This window comes from Ylistrum balloti, unplaced genomic scaffold (assembly GCF_031769215.1).
Source record: "Ylistrum balloti isolate Yb309-2 unplaced genomic scaffold, AGI_CSIRO_Ybal_v1 Utg370574, whole genome shotgun sequence".
NCBI lineage: Eukaryota > Metazoa > Mollusca > Bivalvia > Pectinida > Pectinidae > Ylistrum > Ylistrum balloti.
Genome location: NW_026782359.1, coordinates 1,124,747 through 1,144,497, shown reverse-complemented (window position 1 = coordinate 1,144,497; position 19,751 = coordinate 1,124,747). Strand labels below are relative to the sequence as shown.

General features: G+C 32.4%; 2 protein-coding genes across 4 annotated transcripts in view; one reads left to right on the top strand and one right to left on the bottom strand.

Annotated features, from left to right (window-relative positions):
- LOC132556505 (nucleolar protein 14-like) overlaps positions 1-3,058 on the bottom strand; it is a 32,581-nt gene extending 29,523 nt beyond the window's left edge. For both annotated transcript variants that reach the window (XR_009554475.1, XM_060220913.1), the window contains exon 1: positions 2,967-3,058. The gene's annotated coding sequence lies outside the window, so the exon portion shown is untranslated. The remainder of the gene's footprint in view (positions 1-2,966) is intronic.
- A 135-nt stretch (positions 3,059-3,193) lies between these two features.
- Positions 3,194-19,751, top strand: part of LOC132556507 (nicotinamide/nicotinic acid mononucleotide adenylyltransferase 1-like) — a 58,037-nt gene continuing 41,479 nt past the window's right edge. For both annotated transcript variants that reach the window (XM_060220916.1, XM_060220915.1), the window contains exons 1-3: positions 3,194-3,318; positions 14,320-14,408; positions 19,590-19,657. In XM_060220916.1, coding sequence (XP_060076899.1) covers positions 3,240-3,318; positions 14,320-14,408; positions 19,590-19,657 — 236 coding nt within the window. In that variant the 5' untranslated portion in view covers positions 3,194-3,239. The remainder of the gene's footprint in view (positions 3,319-14,319; positions 14,409-19,589; positions 19,658-19,751) is intronic.

Sequence of the window (19,751 nt, the reverse complement as noted above, 5' to 3'; positions counted from 1 at the left end):
TCATATAATCAGGGATCCGGAAAAGCACCCGTCCGGTCGGACGAGTATTTTTTTCCAATGATATTAATGTTACAACTTAAATTTCAATAAAAATGAAAAGAAAATTTAAAACAAAGAAACATGTTAACGGTACTTCGAAAACAAAATATTCCAGTCTGCACTCTAACTTTTGATTACACCAGAACTCCCATGATGTCAAATACAGCATTCAGAATATCCTGCAGTCATACTGATGTCAGGTGCTCATGGCCAGTACCAACATGTACCGGTTTGTATTTAGCAGCACCTAGTCAGTCGGATGTAAACAAACACTATGACTAGGCCTAAGTCATGCACAATATCTGACACAAAGCAGCCATCACTGCATAGTTTTTTTCACTAAAACTTCAAATAAAAATAGAAAAAAAAGTCGCATGTCACATCCTCACTGATTAAGTCACCATTTCATAGCTGAATTTGGACGAGTAAATTTCCAATCTGGACAAGTAATTTTTCAGCCCACTAGTCCTGTGCCTAGTGGTTTAGAATCTTTTTCCAGACTCCTGATAATCCTGTTCAGTCTCTTGAGAGAAACATTAAATCTAAGTGTGTGCCTTAAGTTGGTCAAAGGGGACATGTATATTGAAGTCTGATGTGATGTAGCTCAGCCTTTAACTGTTCCAGGGAACTGCACACCATAGCATTGTCCTAAGCTTGATCATGTCAAGATTGCAGCATCCTGATGACACCAGGAACTTAAGTCTATGACTATGCATTGCTACTGCAACTGGGGTGACTGGTATACAATAAAGTGCATTATGATGACATTGGTCTGTGCCCTATGTTTCTGAAGGGCTAGCCACTTGAGTTGTTGCAGCATATATGGTCCACTTCTAATAGTATGGTAGTCACCAGCAGCAAATCTGAGTGACCTTCGCTGCACCATCTTGAATCACATGAGTGTATTCCATGTTTAGCATGATAATAGTCTTGTAACATAGTTGCTTGGTTTCTCATGGACATATGCTACCCTGGGTCACATGAGAGTTCGTGGAGCACTCTGGAACTCACTTGTTGTGAGTGTCCTCTTTGGCAGTCCTTTACCACCAATCTAGAATCTGGCAGTTGTTTGCTTGATTCCTGTCAAGCCCAGCTAAATTTAACCTCTGGTGTTACAATCATTAACTTTTTGACTATTCAGTCACTTAATACATTCATATACACAAAATTCAGTGAACTTTGAAGTGTGTGTGTGTTTATTTTCGAATTTTAGAAGTTTGCTGATTAATTGACAGTATACTATCTACAAGCACAGGCACTCGAGGCCAGGATATTATTTTTTAAACGTTGATTTTTGTTTTAGCACTCATGACTGACGTTATTTAAACGAAATATCAGCAGAATTCAAGTTTATGTGCCGGTTGACAAATCCGAGGTCCACGGTCATTAAAAATACACAAGGCAAGCAACTCCAGATTTTAAAAAATCGACCCCTCGCTTGGAAACTGGCTCAAAAAAAGTAGTTATGATAAGTTCCTTGTAAAACAATATGTATCCGTAGGTAGTGTGTATATTTACCTTTTATTTGGTGCATAACATTACAGGCAACGAGAAATTCACAATACGTACATGAGATTAACATCTCAATAATCGGAGATTTTATCGTCCATGTAATTATCTTTGACGGAAGTAACATGCCATTTCAAGGGCGGTCACTCCGACTTTTTGGGAGAGGAGTTCCGGATAGCACTATACCAGTGAACAGGTAAGAAAGGTTCCGATGTCATTACGCGCGTAACTACAAAATAGATATTTTTATTTCTACAAATACATTTGCGGGGATGGAAAAATAATGGCTGGGCATTTAAAAAAAAAATAGAAAAAAAATCATTTAATTTCCAATTTCTAAGTTAATATATTTCCCCCACGATATTTTTCATAAATTGCGCCCTTTTTTCATTATCTGCATGATTTTTTTTTTCTATTTTTTTTTTGAAAAAAAATTCTCATTACCGCCAGCTTGATTGAAATTTGATGCATTCTGTATAATCCCTTACCATGATATTGTATCCGAGTTGGCAACTGTGGACTTTCTTTGCCCAGCCATTATTTTTCCATCCCCGCAAATGTATTTGTAGAAATAAAAATATCTATTTTGTAGTTACGCGCGTAATGACATCGGAACCTTTCTTACCTGTTCACTGGTATAGTGCTATCCGGAACTCCTCTCCCAAAAAGTCGGAGTGACCGCCCTTGAAATGGCATGTTACTTCCGTCAAAGATAATTACATGGACGATAAAATCTCCGATTATTGAGATGTTAATCTCATGTACGTATTGTGAATTTCTCGTTGCCTGTAATGTTATGCACCAAATAAAAGGTAAATATACACACTACCTACGGATACATATTGTTTTACAAGGAACTTATCATAACTACTTTTTTTGAGCCAGTTTCCAAGCGAGGGGTCGATTTTTTAAAATCTGGAGTTGCTTGCCTTGTGTATTTTTAATGACCGTGGACCTCGGATTTGTCAACCGGCACATAAACTTGAATTCTGCTGATATTTCGTTTAAATAACGTCAGTCATGAGTGCTAAAACAAAAATCAACGTTTAAAAAATAATATCCTGGCCTCGAGTGCCTGTGTCTACAAGTACTTGAGCACTGGCAAATCTGGCCATATATTTGGCCATGTAGTCCTATAAACATATGCAGATACGCATCCCTTTGGTGCTGATAAGAGCCACATGTGTGCTTTAAGCATACTATTTCCATGCAAAAAAATACAACCCAAAATGAATGTGAACTTGTGGTGGAAGTAAGTGAAATATGAGGTATATTAATCATGGATATGAAGGGAGATAGTTCTAGTCACAGACACAGGGCCTCGCCAGGGCGAGTTTGAAACATTCTACCTAAGCTTCATTCTTGTGGAAGTGTATGATATGCAGCGTTATTACAATATGGAATAAGTTTTATATTACCTTATTTTCTGCGTTCCAAAATGCAATTGCTCCTCTAGTATCTAGTATTATGTACTTTTTCTAACCAATCAAGAATTTCAATCGTGGAAAGCCATGTGCTTCTTGACCGGAAGTAGTTTTATCACATTCGGAATTGTTTCCTCTTATTAACAAAATAGAAGTATACCGAAGAGGGTCTTCTTAAATATTAAAACGGCGACCACAATCACACTTTCCGGACGTGGTGAAACACATCCAGGAGGTAACATCAATCAGCAATCTCGGAAACCAGCCATGGCAACACCTACGAAAGTAGTGTTGTTAGCCTGTGGATCCTACAGCCCAGTAACCAACATGCATCTCCGGATGTTTGGTAAGATCCGAAAATATTCTGAATGCATGGATAATCGATTTGTGTGTAGATGTTACCTCATTTGTTTGGCGATTCTGATGCTGTGTCCTGTTTAAACGTGTCTGAGCTGACGATTACAAACTTACGCCGTCTTCGATAAATGTCAATACTCTGCAATATGCAAAATTTGGACAAACTTTTTTTTTAAATCTAGGAATACATTGAATGACATTCATAATTCAAGAAAACCAAGTCAATTCACTTTCGGTTTTCATTTGATAATCGGAGCCGGCTCTGCGCCCTATACTAAGATATTGGCTACTAGATTCTCTGTGTTTACTCAATCGTTTGAATTCCCTACTTCCTGAATAGATATATTCTGTCCTTATTATTTGTAAAGATGAAATTTAGTGAATGGTTTCGATTTTCCATTTGATTATGATTGTAATAAAGAAGTGAATCATACATGACAGGGATTTTCCTGCAACGTGTTATGTTAATCCAAATGACTGTGGGTAGTGGTGAACATTGGAAACCTCTTATTTTTCTGAATCTTAAGCTGTAATTGAGCAAGGCAATCATGTTTATATTTAGTGATTGACACAGGAAGCCAATTGACTTGTGTGTATATGTGTGCAAAATTCTGCTATGATATGGGGATGCAACAGTTGGTTTGGTCATTGAACACTGTGTAAAGTTCATGGAAGCATAGATGCTCAAAGAGATATCGAGGTCCTTGACTCTCAGTTGTGGCCATGCAGTTTTGGCCTGTCATTTTACCAAGCAACCTTATATACACAGTGCTCGTGTAGAGGAACAGTTTAATAGTATGTAAGTTATGGTATGGCCTATTTCAAATTATTCAGATTTTCCATTTTGTATATTGGTGTGAATAATCCAGACTCTGCTTATATCACAAATGCTGACCACCTATTCCAAGTCATTTTCCTCATACAGCTGAATTTATCACTTGACTATATTCATAGTTTATATTTTATTCTTCAGTTGGTTTTTTGTATTCTGAGTGAGATAACTTGTAGTAAAACAGCAGCCATTTTTCTGCAAACATTTATGGCACAGTGATGTAGATCCACCTACATTATGAATTTGCCAAAGATACATGTATAGAATTAACTTAAATGTGTTTCTCTTGTTGACTACTGATAACAATCTCTTTATGCATCAATATCTTTGTACTAGTACTATGATATATGCCTTTGAATGGTCATATCATGATTCAAGGTTCAATAACAACATAAATATTAGATATGCAATTGTAAACATCAAAAATCAACACTCAAGTGGTAGACTGTCTATCTAGAGTTTGGAGGGTTCCGAGTTTTAGGTAGTTGTGGTTTTGGGCTGAGACATACAAAAAGGAGAAGGGAATGTAGTGAAACTATTGTGGTGATGAAGTAGTTCATTAATGTTTGATGGAGGGTCTGTATAGATTTCAGAGATTTTTGTCGGTTCAAACCGTAGTCTGGCCATGTATTTTTCCATTCCTATTACCCAGTATTACATTGGCAATTAACTTCCAATGTCAGATACATTATCTTTATTGTCTGTTTTTGAGCTCATCACACATTATGCTTACTTACCAATCCTACCTACTTTGAAGGTCTTCATCCAGTTTTTGACTCAGAGACACAAAGTTTGCTAGAACCATTTTATCCTCTTAATCATAGATTGGCAGGGTTGGGATATTGCAATCACTTCTGTCATTACAAAGTTCAAAGTTCAATGTCATTTTACTGTAAGTACAAGATTAGTTTCTATAAAATACTTTTAGTTCTGTTGATCCAGTCCCATTCAGACTGCCTGTAATGCATTTGCTCAGAATGTAGTTACTGATGATTGCTTTTAAGGACTGGAAGTGTATGGTCTGTCACTATTACTCTTGCTAGTAAATTAGTTTCAATACAATATCTCTGGTTCTGTAAGGTCAATTTCTCTCAGATTGCATGTATTGCTTCCTTACAGAAACCGTTTGCTCAGGATTCCTTTTCATTTCTAGAGGTCAAAGGTCAAGGTCATATTAACAGTAAATAGAAAACCAGTTTACCAATAAATAAAACACCATCTATTTTTTAAAAACAAACGAAAAAATGTGTCACCCTGTGTGCTATGGTTTAGGATGGATTTGACTGACATCAATATACTATATTGGCATAGGTTACTTACAAATGATTATAATTATTTTAATTTGTATAGCTGACAGCTGAAGTTCTTTACTTTTATCCTCTAGCTCTCCCTGTGAAAATTATGAATTTTGAAGACATTCAGTCTCATAAGACAATTTTTTTTCCATCACATTTGCAATTTAAAGTGATCAGTTTGGGAGCTTTCATTTTGGATATTAGTAACTACATAGTTTGATCAATCAATTGGTCTTTGTCAAGTACCTTGAACTATTTTAAATTCAAAACATTAAAATAAATAGATAAACAGATCTTTCATGATAGATTGTTTCCAGTGTTGGTATTTGAATTAAAGCTTTGTTACTATTTGTAAATTCTGTTGAGTAATACAGGTACATTGGACCTCTTGTTGTAAATATGCTTTATTCAGCTATAATATACATAACAGATAACTATACATTGATCTAGCTAGTGCCACCAGACAGTTTCATTTCTTTGTAGCTCAAACACTCTTTTCTTCTGTATATTAGAAGATGTTTATATTTGTGTTTGGGGATCAATGGAATTTATGATTTAATTATTTGAATTACTATTAATCTTTTCATATATATAGTTATAGCCCTTAGTTTCCATATGCTTATGAAAAAAGAATCTTTGAGGCTGTGTAGGATAAGTCTGTATATTGTTTTTACCATTGTCATCATAAATCAGGTAGCCACAAAATTAAGGCTTGAATATCTTATTGTAATTCTACTTTTTTTGGCCTCATTAATTTAACCTGGTATATGCTTGCCTATCTATCAAATTAAGACACATAGCCATCATATAATTGAATTATTCATGCATGCCTTTAAATATTGATCTGTTAAATGTTTTGATTTACTGTCCCTGTTATTTTGTTATATATACATGTCGTTGACTTGTTTTACAATGAGGATATATAGACAGTTGTTTGTTATATATACATGTAGTTGACTTGTTTTACTATGAGGATATATAGACAGTTGTTTGTTATATATACATGTAGTTGACTTGTTATGAGGATATATAGACAGTTGTTTGTTATATATACATGTAGTTGACTTGTTATGAGGATATATAGACAGTTGTTTGTTATATATACATGTAGTTGACTTGTTATGAGGATATATAGACAGTTGTTTGTTATATATACATGTAGTTGACTTGTTTTACTATGAGGATATATAGACAGTTGTTTGTTATATATACATGTAGTTGACTTGTTTTACTATGAGGATATATAGACAGTTGTTTGTTATATATACATGTAGTTGACTTGTTTTACTATGAGGATATATAGACAGTTGTTTGTTATATATACATGTAGTTGACTTGTTTTACTATGAGGATATATAGACAGTTGTTTGTTATATATACATGTAGTTGACTTGTTTTACTATGAGGATATATAGACAGTTGTTTGTTATATATACATGTAGTTGACTTGTTATGAGGATATATAGACAGTTGTTTGTTATATATACATGTAGTTGACTTGTTTTGAGGATATATAGACAGTTGTTTGTTATATATACATGTAGTTGACTTGTTTTACTATGAGGATATATAGACAGTTGTTTGTTATATATACATGTAGTTGACTTGTTTTACTATGAGGATATATAGACAGTTGTTTGTTATATATACATGTAGTTGACTTGTTATGAGGATATATAGACAGTTGTTTGTTATATATACATGTAGTTGACTTGTTATATATAGAGGATATATAGACAGTTGTTTGTTATATATACATGTAGTTGACTTGTTATGAGGATATATAGACAGTTGTTTGTTATATATACATGTAGTAGTTGACTTGTTATGAGGATATATAGACAGTTGTTTGTTATATATACATGTAGTAGTTGACTTGTTATGAGGATATATAGACAGTTGTTTGTTATATATACATGTAGTAGTTGACTTGTTATGAGGATATATAGACAGTTGTTTGTTATATATACATGTAGTAGTTGACTTGTTATGAGGATATATAGACAGTTGTTTGTTATATATACATGTAGTTGACTTGTTATGAGGATATATAGACAGTTGTTTGTTATATATACATGTAGTTGACTTGTTATGAGGATATATAGACAGTTGTTTGTTATATATACATGTAGTTGACTTGTTATGGGGATATATAGACAGTTGTTTGTTATATATACATGTAGTTGACTTGTTATGAGGATATATAGACAGTTGTTTGTTATATATACATGTAGTTGACTTGTTATGAGGATATATAGACAGTTGTTTGTTATATATACATGTAGTTGACTTGTTATGAGGATATATAGACAGTTGTTTGTTATATATACATGTAGTTGACTTGTTATGAGGATATATAGACAGTTGTTTGTTATATATACATGTAGTTGACTATAGACAGTTGTTTGTTATATATACATGTAGTTGATATATATATAGACAGTTGTTTGTTATATATACATGTAGTTGACTTGTTATGAGGATATATAGACAGTTGTTTGTTATATATACATGTAGTTGACTTGTTATGAGGATATATAGACAGTTGTTTGTTATATATACATGTAGTTGACTTGTTATGAGGATATATAGACAGTTGTTTGTTATATATACATGTAGTTGACTATATATATAGACAGTTGTTTGTTATATATACATGTAGTTGACTTGTTATGAGGATATATAGACAGTTGTTTGTTATATATACATGTAGTTGACTTGTTATGAGGATATATAGACAGTTGTTTGTTATATATACATGTAGTTGACTTGTTATGAGGATATATAGACAGTTGTTTGTTATATATACATGTAGTTGACTTGTTATGAGGATATATAGACAGTTGTTTGTTATATATACATGTAGTTGACTTGTTTTATGAGGATATATAGACAGTATATGTTTGTTATATATATATATAGTTGACTTGTTGTATTGTTGTTTGTTGTATATACATGGAGTTGACTTGTTATGAGGATATATAGACAGTTGTTTGTTATATATACATGTAGTAGTTGACTTGTTATGAGGATATATAGACAGTTGTTTGTTATATATACATGTAGTTGACATGTTATGAGGATATATAGACTGTTGTTTGTTATATATACATGTAGTAGTTGACATGTTATGAGGATATATAGACAGTTGTTTGTTGTATATACATGTAGTTGACTTGTTTTACTATGAGGATATATAGACAGTTGTTTGTTATATATACATGTAGTTGACTTGTTATGAGGATATATAGACAGTTGTTTGTTGTATATACATGTAGTTGATATATAGACAGTTGTTTGTTATATATACATGTAGTTGACTGTTATGAGGATATATAGACAGTTGTTTGTTATATATACATGTAGTTGACTTGTTATGAGGATATATAGACAGTTGTTTGTTATATATACATTTAGTAGTTGACTTTTTATGAGGATATATAGACAGTTGTTTGTTGTATATACATGTAGTTGACTTGTTATGAGGATATATAGACAGTTGTTTGTTATATATACATGTAGTTGACTTGTTATGAGGATATATAGACAGTTGTTTGTTATATATACATGTAGTTGATATATATATAGACAGTTGTTTGTTATATATACATGTAGTTGACTTGTTATGAGGATATATAGACAGTTGTTTGTTATATATACATGTAGGATATATATATAGACAGTTGTTTGTTATATATACATGTAGTTGACTTGTTACTTGTTATATATACATGAGGATATATAGACAGTTGTTTGTTATATATACATGTAGTTGACTTGTTATGAGGATATATAGACAATTGTTTGTTATATATACATGTAGTTGACTTGTTATGAGGATATATAGACAGTTGTTTGTTATATATACATGTAGTTGACTTGTTATGAGGATATATAGACAGTTGTTTGTTATATATACATGTAGTTGACTTGTTATGAGGATATATAGACAGTTGTTTGTTATATATACATGTAGTTGACTTGTTATGAGGATATATAGACAGTTGTTTGTTATATATACATGTAGTTGACATGTTATGAGGATATATAGACAGTTGTTTGTTGTATATACATGTAGTTGACTTGTTATGAGGATATATAGACAGTTGTTTGTTATATATACATGTAGTTGACTTGTTATGAGGATATATAGACAGTTGTTTGTTATATATACATGTATATAGACAGTTGTTTGTTATATATACATGTAGTTGACTTGTTATGAGGATATATAGACAGTTGTTTGTTATATATACATGTAGTTGACTTGTTATGAGGATATATAGACAGTTGTTTGTTATATATACATGTAGTTGATATATATATAGACAGTTGTTTGTTATATATACATGTAGTTGACTTGTTATGAGGATATATAGACAGTTGTTTGTTATGTAGGATATATATATAGACAGTTGTTTGTTATATATACATGTAGTTGACTTGTTATGAGGATATATAGACAGTTGTTTGTTATATATACATGTAGTTGACTTGTTATGAGGATATATAGACAGTTGTTTGTTATATATACATGTAGTTGACTTGTTATGACAGTTGTTTGTTATATATACATGTAGTTGACTTGTTATGATATATAGACAGTTGTTTGTTATATATACATGTAGTTGACTTGTTATGAGGATATATAGACAGTTGTTTGTTATATATACATGTAGTTGACTTGTTATGAGGATATATAGACAGTTGTTTGTTATATATACATGTAGTTGACTTGTTATGAGGATATATAGACAGTTGTTTGTTTTATATACATGTAGTTGACTTGTTATGGGGATATATAGACAGTTGTTTGTTATATATACATGTAGTAGTTGACTTGTTATGGGGATATATAGACAGTTGTTTGTTATATATACATGTAGTTGACTTGTTATGAGGATATATAGACAGTTGTTTGTTATATATACATGTAGTAGTTGACTTGTTATGAGGATATATAGACAGTTGTTTGTTATATATACATGTAGTTGACTTGTTGACAGTTGTTTGTTATATATACATGTATGTTGACTTGTTATGAGGATATATAGACAGTTGTTTGTTAAATATACATGTAGTTGACTTGTTATGAGGATATATAGACTTGTTATGAGGATATATAGACAGTTGTTTGTTATATATACATGTAGTATATAGACTTGTTATATATACATGAGGATATATATATAGACAGTTGTTTGTTATATATACATGTAGTTGACTTGTTATGAGGATATATAGACAGTTGTTTGTTATATATACATGTAGTTGACTTGTTATGAGGATATATAGACAGTTGTTTGTTATATATACATGTAGTTGACTTGTTATGAGATATATAGACAGTTGTTTGTTATATATACATGTGTTGACTTGGATATATATAGACAGTTGTTTGTTATATATACATGTAGTTGACTTGTTATGAGGATATATAGATATATATACATGTAGTTGACTTGTTATGATATATAGACAGTTGTTTGTTATATATACATGTAGTTGACTTGTTATGAGGATATATAGACAGTTGTTTGTTATATATACATGTAGTTGACTTGTTATGAGGATATATAGACAGTTGTTTGTTATATATACATGTAGTTGACTTGTTATGAGGATATATAGACAGTTGTTTGTTATATATACATGTAGTTGACATTGTTATGAGTAGTTGATATATATATAGACAGTTGTTTGTTATATATACATGTAGTTGACTTGTTATGAGGATATATAGACAGTTGTTTGTTATATATACATGTAGTTTATGACTTGTTATGAGGATATATATATAGACAGTTGTTTGTTATATATACTTGTAGTATTTGACTTGTTATGAGGATATCTAGACAGTTGTTTGTTATATATACATGTAGTTGACTTGTTATGAGGATATATAGACAGTTGTTTGTTATATATACATGTAGTTGACTTGTTATGAGGATATATAGACTGTTGTTTGTTATATATACATGTAGTTGACTTGTTATGAGGATATATAGACAGTTGTTTGTTATATATACATGTAGTTGTTGACATGTTATGAGGATATATAGACAGTTGTTTGTTATATATACATTTGTTATATATATAGACATGTAGTTGACTTGTATATGAGGATATATAGACAGTTGTTTGTTATATATACATGTAGTTGACTTGTTATGAGGATATATAGACAGTTGTTTGTTATATATACATGTAGTAGTTGACATGTTATGAGGATATATAGACAGTTGTTTGTTATATATACATGTAGTTGACTTGTTATGAGGATATATAGACAGTTGTTTGTTATATATATACATGTAGTAGTTGACTTGTTATGAGGATATATAGACAGTTGTTTGTTATATATACATGTAGTTGACTTGTTATGAGGATATATAGACAGTTGTTTGTTATATATACATGTAGTTGACTTGTTATGAGGATATATAGACAGTTGTTTGTTATATATACATGTAGTTTGACTTGTTATGAGGATATATAGACAGTTGTTTGTTATATATACATGTTGTAGTTGTCTTGTTATGAGGATATATAGACAGTTGTTTGTTATATATACATGTAGTTGACTTGTATATAGACAGTTGTTTGTTATATATACATGAGGATATATAGACAGTTGTTTGTTATATATACATGTAGTTGACTTGTTATGAGGATATATAGACAGTTGTTATATATACATGTAGTTGACTTGTTATGAGGATATATAGACAGTTGTTTGTTATATATACATGTAGTTGACTTGTTATGAGGATATATAGACAGTTGTTTGTTATATATACATGTAGTTGACTATATATATAGACAGTTGTTTGTTATATATACATGTAGTTGACTTGTTATGAGGATATATAGACAGTTGTTTGTTATATATACATGTAGTTGACTTGTTATGAGGATATATAGACAGTTGTTTGTTATATATACATGTAGTTGACTTGTTATGAGGATATATAGACAGTTGTTTGTTATATATACATGTAGTAGTTGACTTGTTATGAGGATATATAGACAGTTGTTTGTTATATATACATTGTAGTTATATATACATGACTTGTTATGAGGATATATAGACAGTTGTTTGTTATATATACATGTAGTTGACTTGTTATGAGGATATATAGACAGTTGTTTGTTATATATACATGTAGTTGTTGACTTGTTATGAGGATATATAGACAGTTGTTTGTTATATATACATGTAGTTGACTTGTTATGAGGATATATAGACAGTTGTTTGTTGTATATACATGTAGTTGACTTGTTATGAGGATATATAGACAGTTGTTTGTTATATATACATGTAGTTGACTTGTTTTACTATGAGGATATATAGACAGTTGTTTGTTATATATACATGTAGTACTATATAGGATATATAGACAGTTGTTTGTTATATATACATGTAGTTGACTTGTTATGAGTATATATAGACAGTTGTTTGTTATATATACATGTAGTTGACTTGTTTTACTATGAGGATATATAGACAGTTGTTTGTTATATATACATGTAGTTGACTTGTTATGAGGATATATAGACAGTTGTTTGTTATATATACATGTAGTTGACTTGTTTTACTATGAGGATATATAGACAGTTGTTTGTTATATATACATGTAGTTGACTTGTTTTACTATGAGGATATATAGACAGTTGTTTGTTATATATACATGTAGTTGACTTGTTTTACTATGAGGATATATAGACAGTTGTTTGTTATATATACATGTAGTAGTTGACTTGTTTTACTATGAGGATATATATTATTCTGTTATCATGATATGATATATTTTGTTCATATAACATTGATGAATAATCCACGTTGTGGTTCTTTGATAGAAAGTAATACGTTATATTGGATTTCATAACAGCATTTTAGACAATAGTGCATCATGTTTTTGTACAGTCATATATATCTCAGGTCCCAGGGAAAACCTTGGACAGGTTAACATTGCTACCTTTATTGTTATAAATAAAAACACCTTTCTTTTCTGTAAGTTTTGTAACTACTAGCCAATGAAATAATACCAATCAGTTATCTCAGCTCAGTTGGTTGAGTATGAGACAGAGCCATATGGGCTTGATTCTAGATAGTGGAGGCATTGGATTGAGTAATGACCTCATTTGCAGTGTTACAATTGTCTTTTTAGACCACCTGGACTTAAGTTATGAACAACTGAGCAGATTTTAACCAAATTTGGTCTGAAACATTCTTGGGGGAAGATAAACCAATTTGTATTAACAACGGATCTGGAACCTGAGGGATGGGTCCCAATAGGGCAAAATAAGTATATTTCTTTAAAATCTACCTTGTTCTTCAGTAAGGGATATCAGTTTTGTATAAACAGTGGGTTGTGGCCCACTGGGACAGAACAGGTTTGGGTCTTATAGGGGAAGATCTATCTTGTTTTTCATAAATTGCAGGATATTGTCCAACTTTGGTCAGAAGCATGCTTGGTTGAAGGGAAATCTATTTGTGTAAATGGTGTGTCTGACCCTTGGACCATTGAGGCAGGAGGGGTGGGGCCAATAGGGGAAATAAATAGAAGTGTTTAAGATCCTATTCCTTTAGTTCGAATTAATCAATTTCAGCAAACTAAACCAGGTGAGCAATACAGGGCCTATAGGGCTTTTGCTGTATACATGAAATTATTTTTCATTTTAGGGTTCAAACTTTCAAGCAATTTTGAAGTGACATTGTTTATTTATCATACAATTTTTCTTTGTTCATGAATTGACTAAAACTAATAGTGAATCTCTTCATAATAGCTAAACAAAGAGTAAGCCATTGATTAACAGTGCTTGAAAATATCTTTTTATTATAATTTCTTTTCTTTTGCAGAGTTAGCAAAGGACACATTGAACAAAACGGGCCGTTATAGCGTGATAGGTGGTATTATGTCACCAGTCAGTGATGGCTATGGAAAAAAGGTAAGTTCTTTAATCTTACCATCAAACCTATCTGTAAAGGCCACTCAAGGGAGCAGAGAAAAGTGGCCTTTATACACAGGTGTCTTTTATATGGAGGTTCAGTTAATGTGTATTGTATTGCATAGTAAACTAAAAAAAGTGGCCTTTATAGACAGATGACCTAGATATAATGGTGGCCTTTAAGACAGGTTAAATAGTAAGTCCTGAATCTGTCACTGTCTGTCTGTCAGCACTTTTTTCTTTGCAGATTTTCTCAGAAATTTTTGGTTGATCAGGTAAACCATCAATATCCTTATATTTTAGAGAAAATGACAATGGCACTTGAACCCATATAGCTAGTTTTATAGTGGATTTTTGATTTGGTTGGAACTTATCATCTAAATTATCTGAGTTACATAGCTGTTGGTTCATAGGGGATATAATGGGGTCCATGGTCAGACAGATAGTGGGGTCCATGGTCAGGCAGATAGTGGGGTCAGACAGATAGTGGGGTCCATGGCCAGACAGATAGTGGGGTCCATGGCCAGACAGATAGTGGGGTCCATGGCGAGGCAGATAGTGGGGTCCATGGTCAGGCAGATAGTGGGTTCCATGGTCAGACAGATAGTGGGGTCCATGGTCAGACAGATAGTGGGGTCCATGGTCAGACAGATAGTGGGGTCCATGGTCAGGCAGATAGTGGGGTCCATGGTCAGACAGATAGTGGGGTCCATAGCCAGACAGATAGTGGGGTCCATGGTCAGACAGATAGTGGGGTCCATGGTCAGGCAGATAGTGGGGTCCATGGTCAGACAGATAGTGGGGTCCATGGTCAGACAGATAGTGGACAGAGTCATGGGTTTGGGAAATAGGGTTTCTCTGTTACTAGATGTAATTCATGCATAAATCTGAAATGTTTTATTTACATGGCTATCAAGAACTTTCATTTCCATCTGTTTTAGTGGCTATTTTGTTGACAGAATGATTTATGTTTATTTTCTTTATAATCACTTCCAGAATCTCATTGTCATCTTTTAAGTGACAACTTAATTTTTTCAACTCTCTATTTTAAATCTTCGACTGAGTTACTGTCATTAGAAACCAAGACTCTGCTCTTGTTGTCTGACTATTCTCATTGACTGATAGCTTGTTTAACCCGTCTATAAGATTGTAGGAAGGATCTGAGTCATGTGACTGATTCTATTGACCTGTTAGATGGCAATCTGAATGCAGTGTGTATTTTGTTAGGAAAAAAACAAATTAATGTCATTATTCAAACATCATCTTGGACTATGTTTGATAAAAACTGACTTAGAATGATTACGTTAGCTCATTGTTAAGGATTATTGATCAGGGGTTGGTCTCATGCTTTCATGGTACAAACAGGAAACATCTGTTAACACATTATTAAATATTATGTACATAGCAACATAGATATACTAGTATGTTACCAAGGTTACAAAATCAGACATTAATATGGAACCAAAACTTATCAATACCATGTATCTGTTTGGTAGATTAGACTCTAGAACATTCAGTAATGTGTTGGTGTATTGGGGTGAATTGGTAAAATAGACCCTGGAACATTTAATTATTTGTCATTGTACTGGGTGATGTTTTAGTGTTGTTTAGGTAAAATAGACCCTAGAACATCTAATTATTTGTCATTGTACTGGGTGATGTTTTAGTGTTGTTTAGGTAAAATAGACCCTGGAACATCTAATTATTTGTCATTGTACTTGGTGATGTTTTAGTGTTGTTTATGTAAAATAGACCCTGGAACATCTAATTATTTGTCATTGAACTGGGTGATGTTTTATTGTTGTTTATGTAAAATAGACCCTAGAACAGCCAAACTTGTCATTGTTCTGCTGTGATGTTTTAGTGTTGTTTAGGTCAAATAGACCCTAGAACATCTAATTATTTGTCATTGTACTGGGTGATGTTTTAGTGTTGTTTATGTAAAATAGACCCTAGAACATCTAATTATTTGTCATTGTACTGCTGTGATGTTTTGGTGTTGTTTAGATAAGATATAGACCCTATAATATCAAGTACCTTGTAGTTGTATGCTTTCCAGGATGGTGTTATGGTGTTGTTTAGGTCTAATAGACCCTAGAACATCTAATTATTTGTCATTGTACTGCTGTGATGTTTTGGTGTTGTTTAGATAAGATATAGACCTTATAATATCAAATATCTTGTAGTTGTATGCTTCCCAGGATGGTGTTATGGTGTTGTTTTGTTCATTTGTAATTTTTATTTTGAATGAAAGCTTTGTGTGAATGAGAGAAAGGTTTATGTATTATGTGATAGGAATGAATTAACTTAGAAAGTAAAAAGTATTGATGCTCCGTAGCAGTAAAACGCTGAATTGAATCTAGTATATACAAATACCAGAACACTGTTTTTAGCTTACCTGGCCTGGCATCTGGCATCAACTTTTTCCTTTAAACTACTTCTTCTCAATAACCAACAGACCAAATGTTTTGATATTTGGCTGGTATGTTCCTTTGATGAATCCCGACAAAGATTGCAAAAAGAAATGACCTTGACTTCAAGGTCACAGGGGTCAAATTTGTTAAAACATTTACGTGAATTTTTCATATGAACTAAAAGGCCTAGATGCATGATATTTTGTCGGTATATATATAGGAGGTGAACACTGCAGGTCCATTGGGCCTCTTGTTAAAGATTGTATTTAGTTTTATAGTCCATACAGGCCCTATGGGATTATTTGTGATAAAGAATCCAAATTTAGTGAGTACATTTTCATAAGAAATTTAAGTTAGTGCTCACTGTGATAGACGTAATAGTCTTTTATCAGCTCTCTTGGTTCTCCACCACACTATACATATTGATCCTACAGCTGGTTATGTAATGGACATTAAGAGCCAGACACTTAGGCTACCATACTCAGGAACATTTTACTGTATCAGAAAAAGTCAATATATTTACAAACACAAGGTTCAGTGAAAGGGTTTTGACCTTTCGTCTACCTAACAATATATGATGTGATTGTTCATCCATCTACACTCAGTCAGTTCATCCATCCATATGTTATACACAACAATATACGATGTGATTGTTCATCCATCTACACTCTGTCAGTTCATCCATCCATATGTAATACCAAACCATATACAATGTTGTTTTTATCCATCTACACTTTGCCAGTTCATCTGTCCATGTGCCATATGTATATACCCAACAATACACAATGTGGTCTGATGACCTGTGGTAAAGGCATGTATTAACATTGACAAGTGCTTCAGATGTAACTCTTAGATATCAAATTGAATTGGTTGATACTGCTGATGTTTCTGGAAACATTTTCTAGCTTACCATCAAAACTTCAAAAAGAGTGTGTATGACCATGGTGATTTCTTTGGTAAATGACAGGAAAAAGTTCTCTCATAGATTCATGATAAACTGTTAGTCTTATTTAACAGTATTGCCACTATTGGAGTTACATTTAATCATTTTTTAGTGATTATATCAATTTCAAGTCATATACAGAGTTATAGACTTTTGTTTAAAGTGCCCATGGCATACAACCAGACACTGTTATCAACAATTGCTTTGTGAATGTTCACCTGTAATTTCATAAAGTTCAACCTTTACAGAATGTCATGTGTAATTCACTTAGTTGAATCTATAGAGAATTTCACCTGTAATTTCACAGTCAAAACTTGACAGTTTTGCCCTTTTACAGAATGATACTGGTTTGACTGTTGAACTGAGGTGATCACCATTAGGATAGCCATTTCAAATGGCTTGGTTTGCACTGCAGATATGTTATCTAAAGTTGTATAACATTGAAATGCTATATACTGTAACATTGGCGAGAAATCTGATGGGAATCAACAATTGGTTTGGAAGGTTGCCATGTTGTTTTCTGAATAATATCGTGATAGGTCACCAAAGATCTCTTATGGATGACCTAATATATCACAAAACTGCCTTCTCTTTTGGGTATCATATTTTGTAGGGCATATGTAGAGACATCCATATTCCCTGTATTTATAAGAGTGCTCCAAGTAACTGCTATTATAGGATACCTTGAAATCAATGCTTAATCATGCCCCACAGGGCAGTTCAAATCACATGTTGCTTAAAAGGTTTTCATTTAGGAAAGGAAGAAATCTTTAAATGGTAGAAAAATTGATTCATGTCTGGTCTAAATAAGTCAGCATTATGTCATCCAAGAGAGATAAACATCGGCAGATCTTGTTATGATTATAGTCCTTGGTGCAATGACTTAATAGATTAACAATCTAATAGAAATGCTTCCTGAAGCATTTTGATGAAGCTGATATCTGCTTTGTAACCAGAGGGAATTAAAGCCTTCAGATCTAAATCATTTATACCCTCGGCATCATAACACGGAAATCAAAGGCTGATGAAAACGAAAAAAAAAAAAGAGTGCCATCTGTAGAAAAGTCAACAGTGAGGTACAGAATACCTGGGAGTATGTATTCAAGGGCAGATACATGCAGCTGTAGTGTACAATAATTACACTGTTAGTCCACAAGGTTTAAGATCTTCAAGAATATTATGTACCGGTACCTACTTTTGCAATGTTTTTATAATTGAATCCCATTTCCATTCGGATCTTAACTTCAAACCAGGTGTTTTACAGAAAATAATGTATCATTGTAATATTTGGTGGTCTACATTTAAGACTGAACTACTTGTTTGGAAAATTTGAAGGGATGCTTTATTCAGGTATACATTGTATGTACATCTTGTTAATACATGCACACTATGTATGTATATTATAATGTAGTAGTTGATACATGATTCCATATATGACTAACCGAGATATATTTGACAACAGTTATTGATTTGTGATGAAATTAAATTTCCAGAAGGTCATTACCAGCTAGGGAAAATATGTTTGCTCATTCCATTTACAGATGTGCAAGGTTAGCAAAAATGAGATTCCCATTTTGATTATATTTTTACTTTACCCCATTTACCCCACATTTGATATTAGAGCTGATGAGTGTAGTATACACTGATAGTAATTTTCAACACTTTACTGCAAATTACTACCGGTAGACTTATTCAGAAAAATATTGTATAGATATTGAAATGAAAAGCAGGTTGTGAGTTTCTTTAATTTGTATTTTCCATAATGAGTTGATTGCTAGCTGAAGAAAACTAAAGAGAATTAAGTGTGTATTTTTTCATTTCTAGGGCTTGGTTTCTGCCAAACACAGATGTGCAATGTTGAAAAATGCTCTTAAAACTAGTGATTGGATCAGGTAAGTTTTAATGGAACTGTTTAAATTTATCAAGAAAAGACAGATGAGGGTGGCAATTTGTGTGTCTACAACTCAATTGAGTTTTTATATCTCA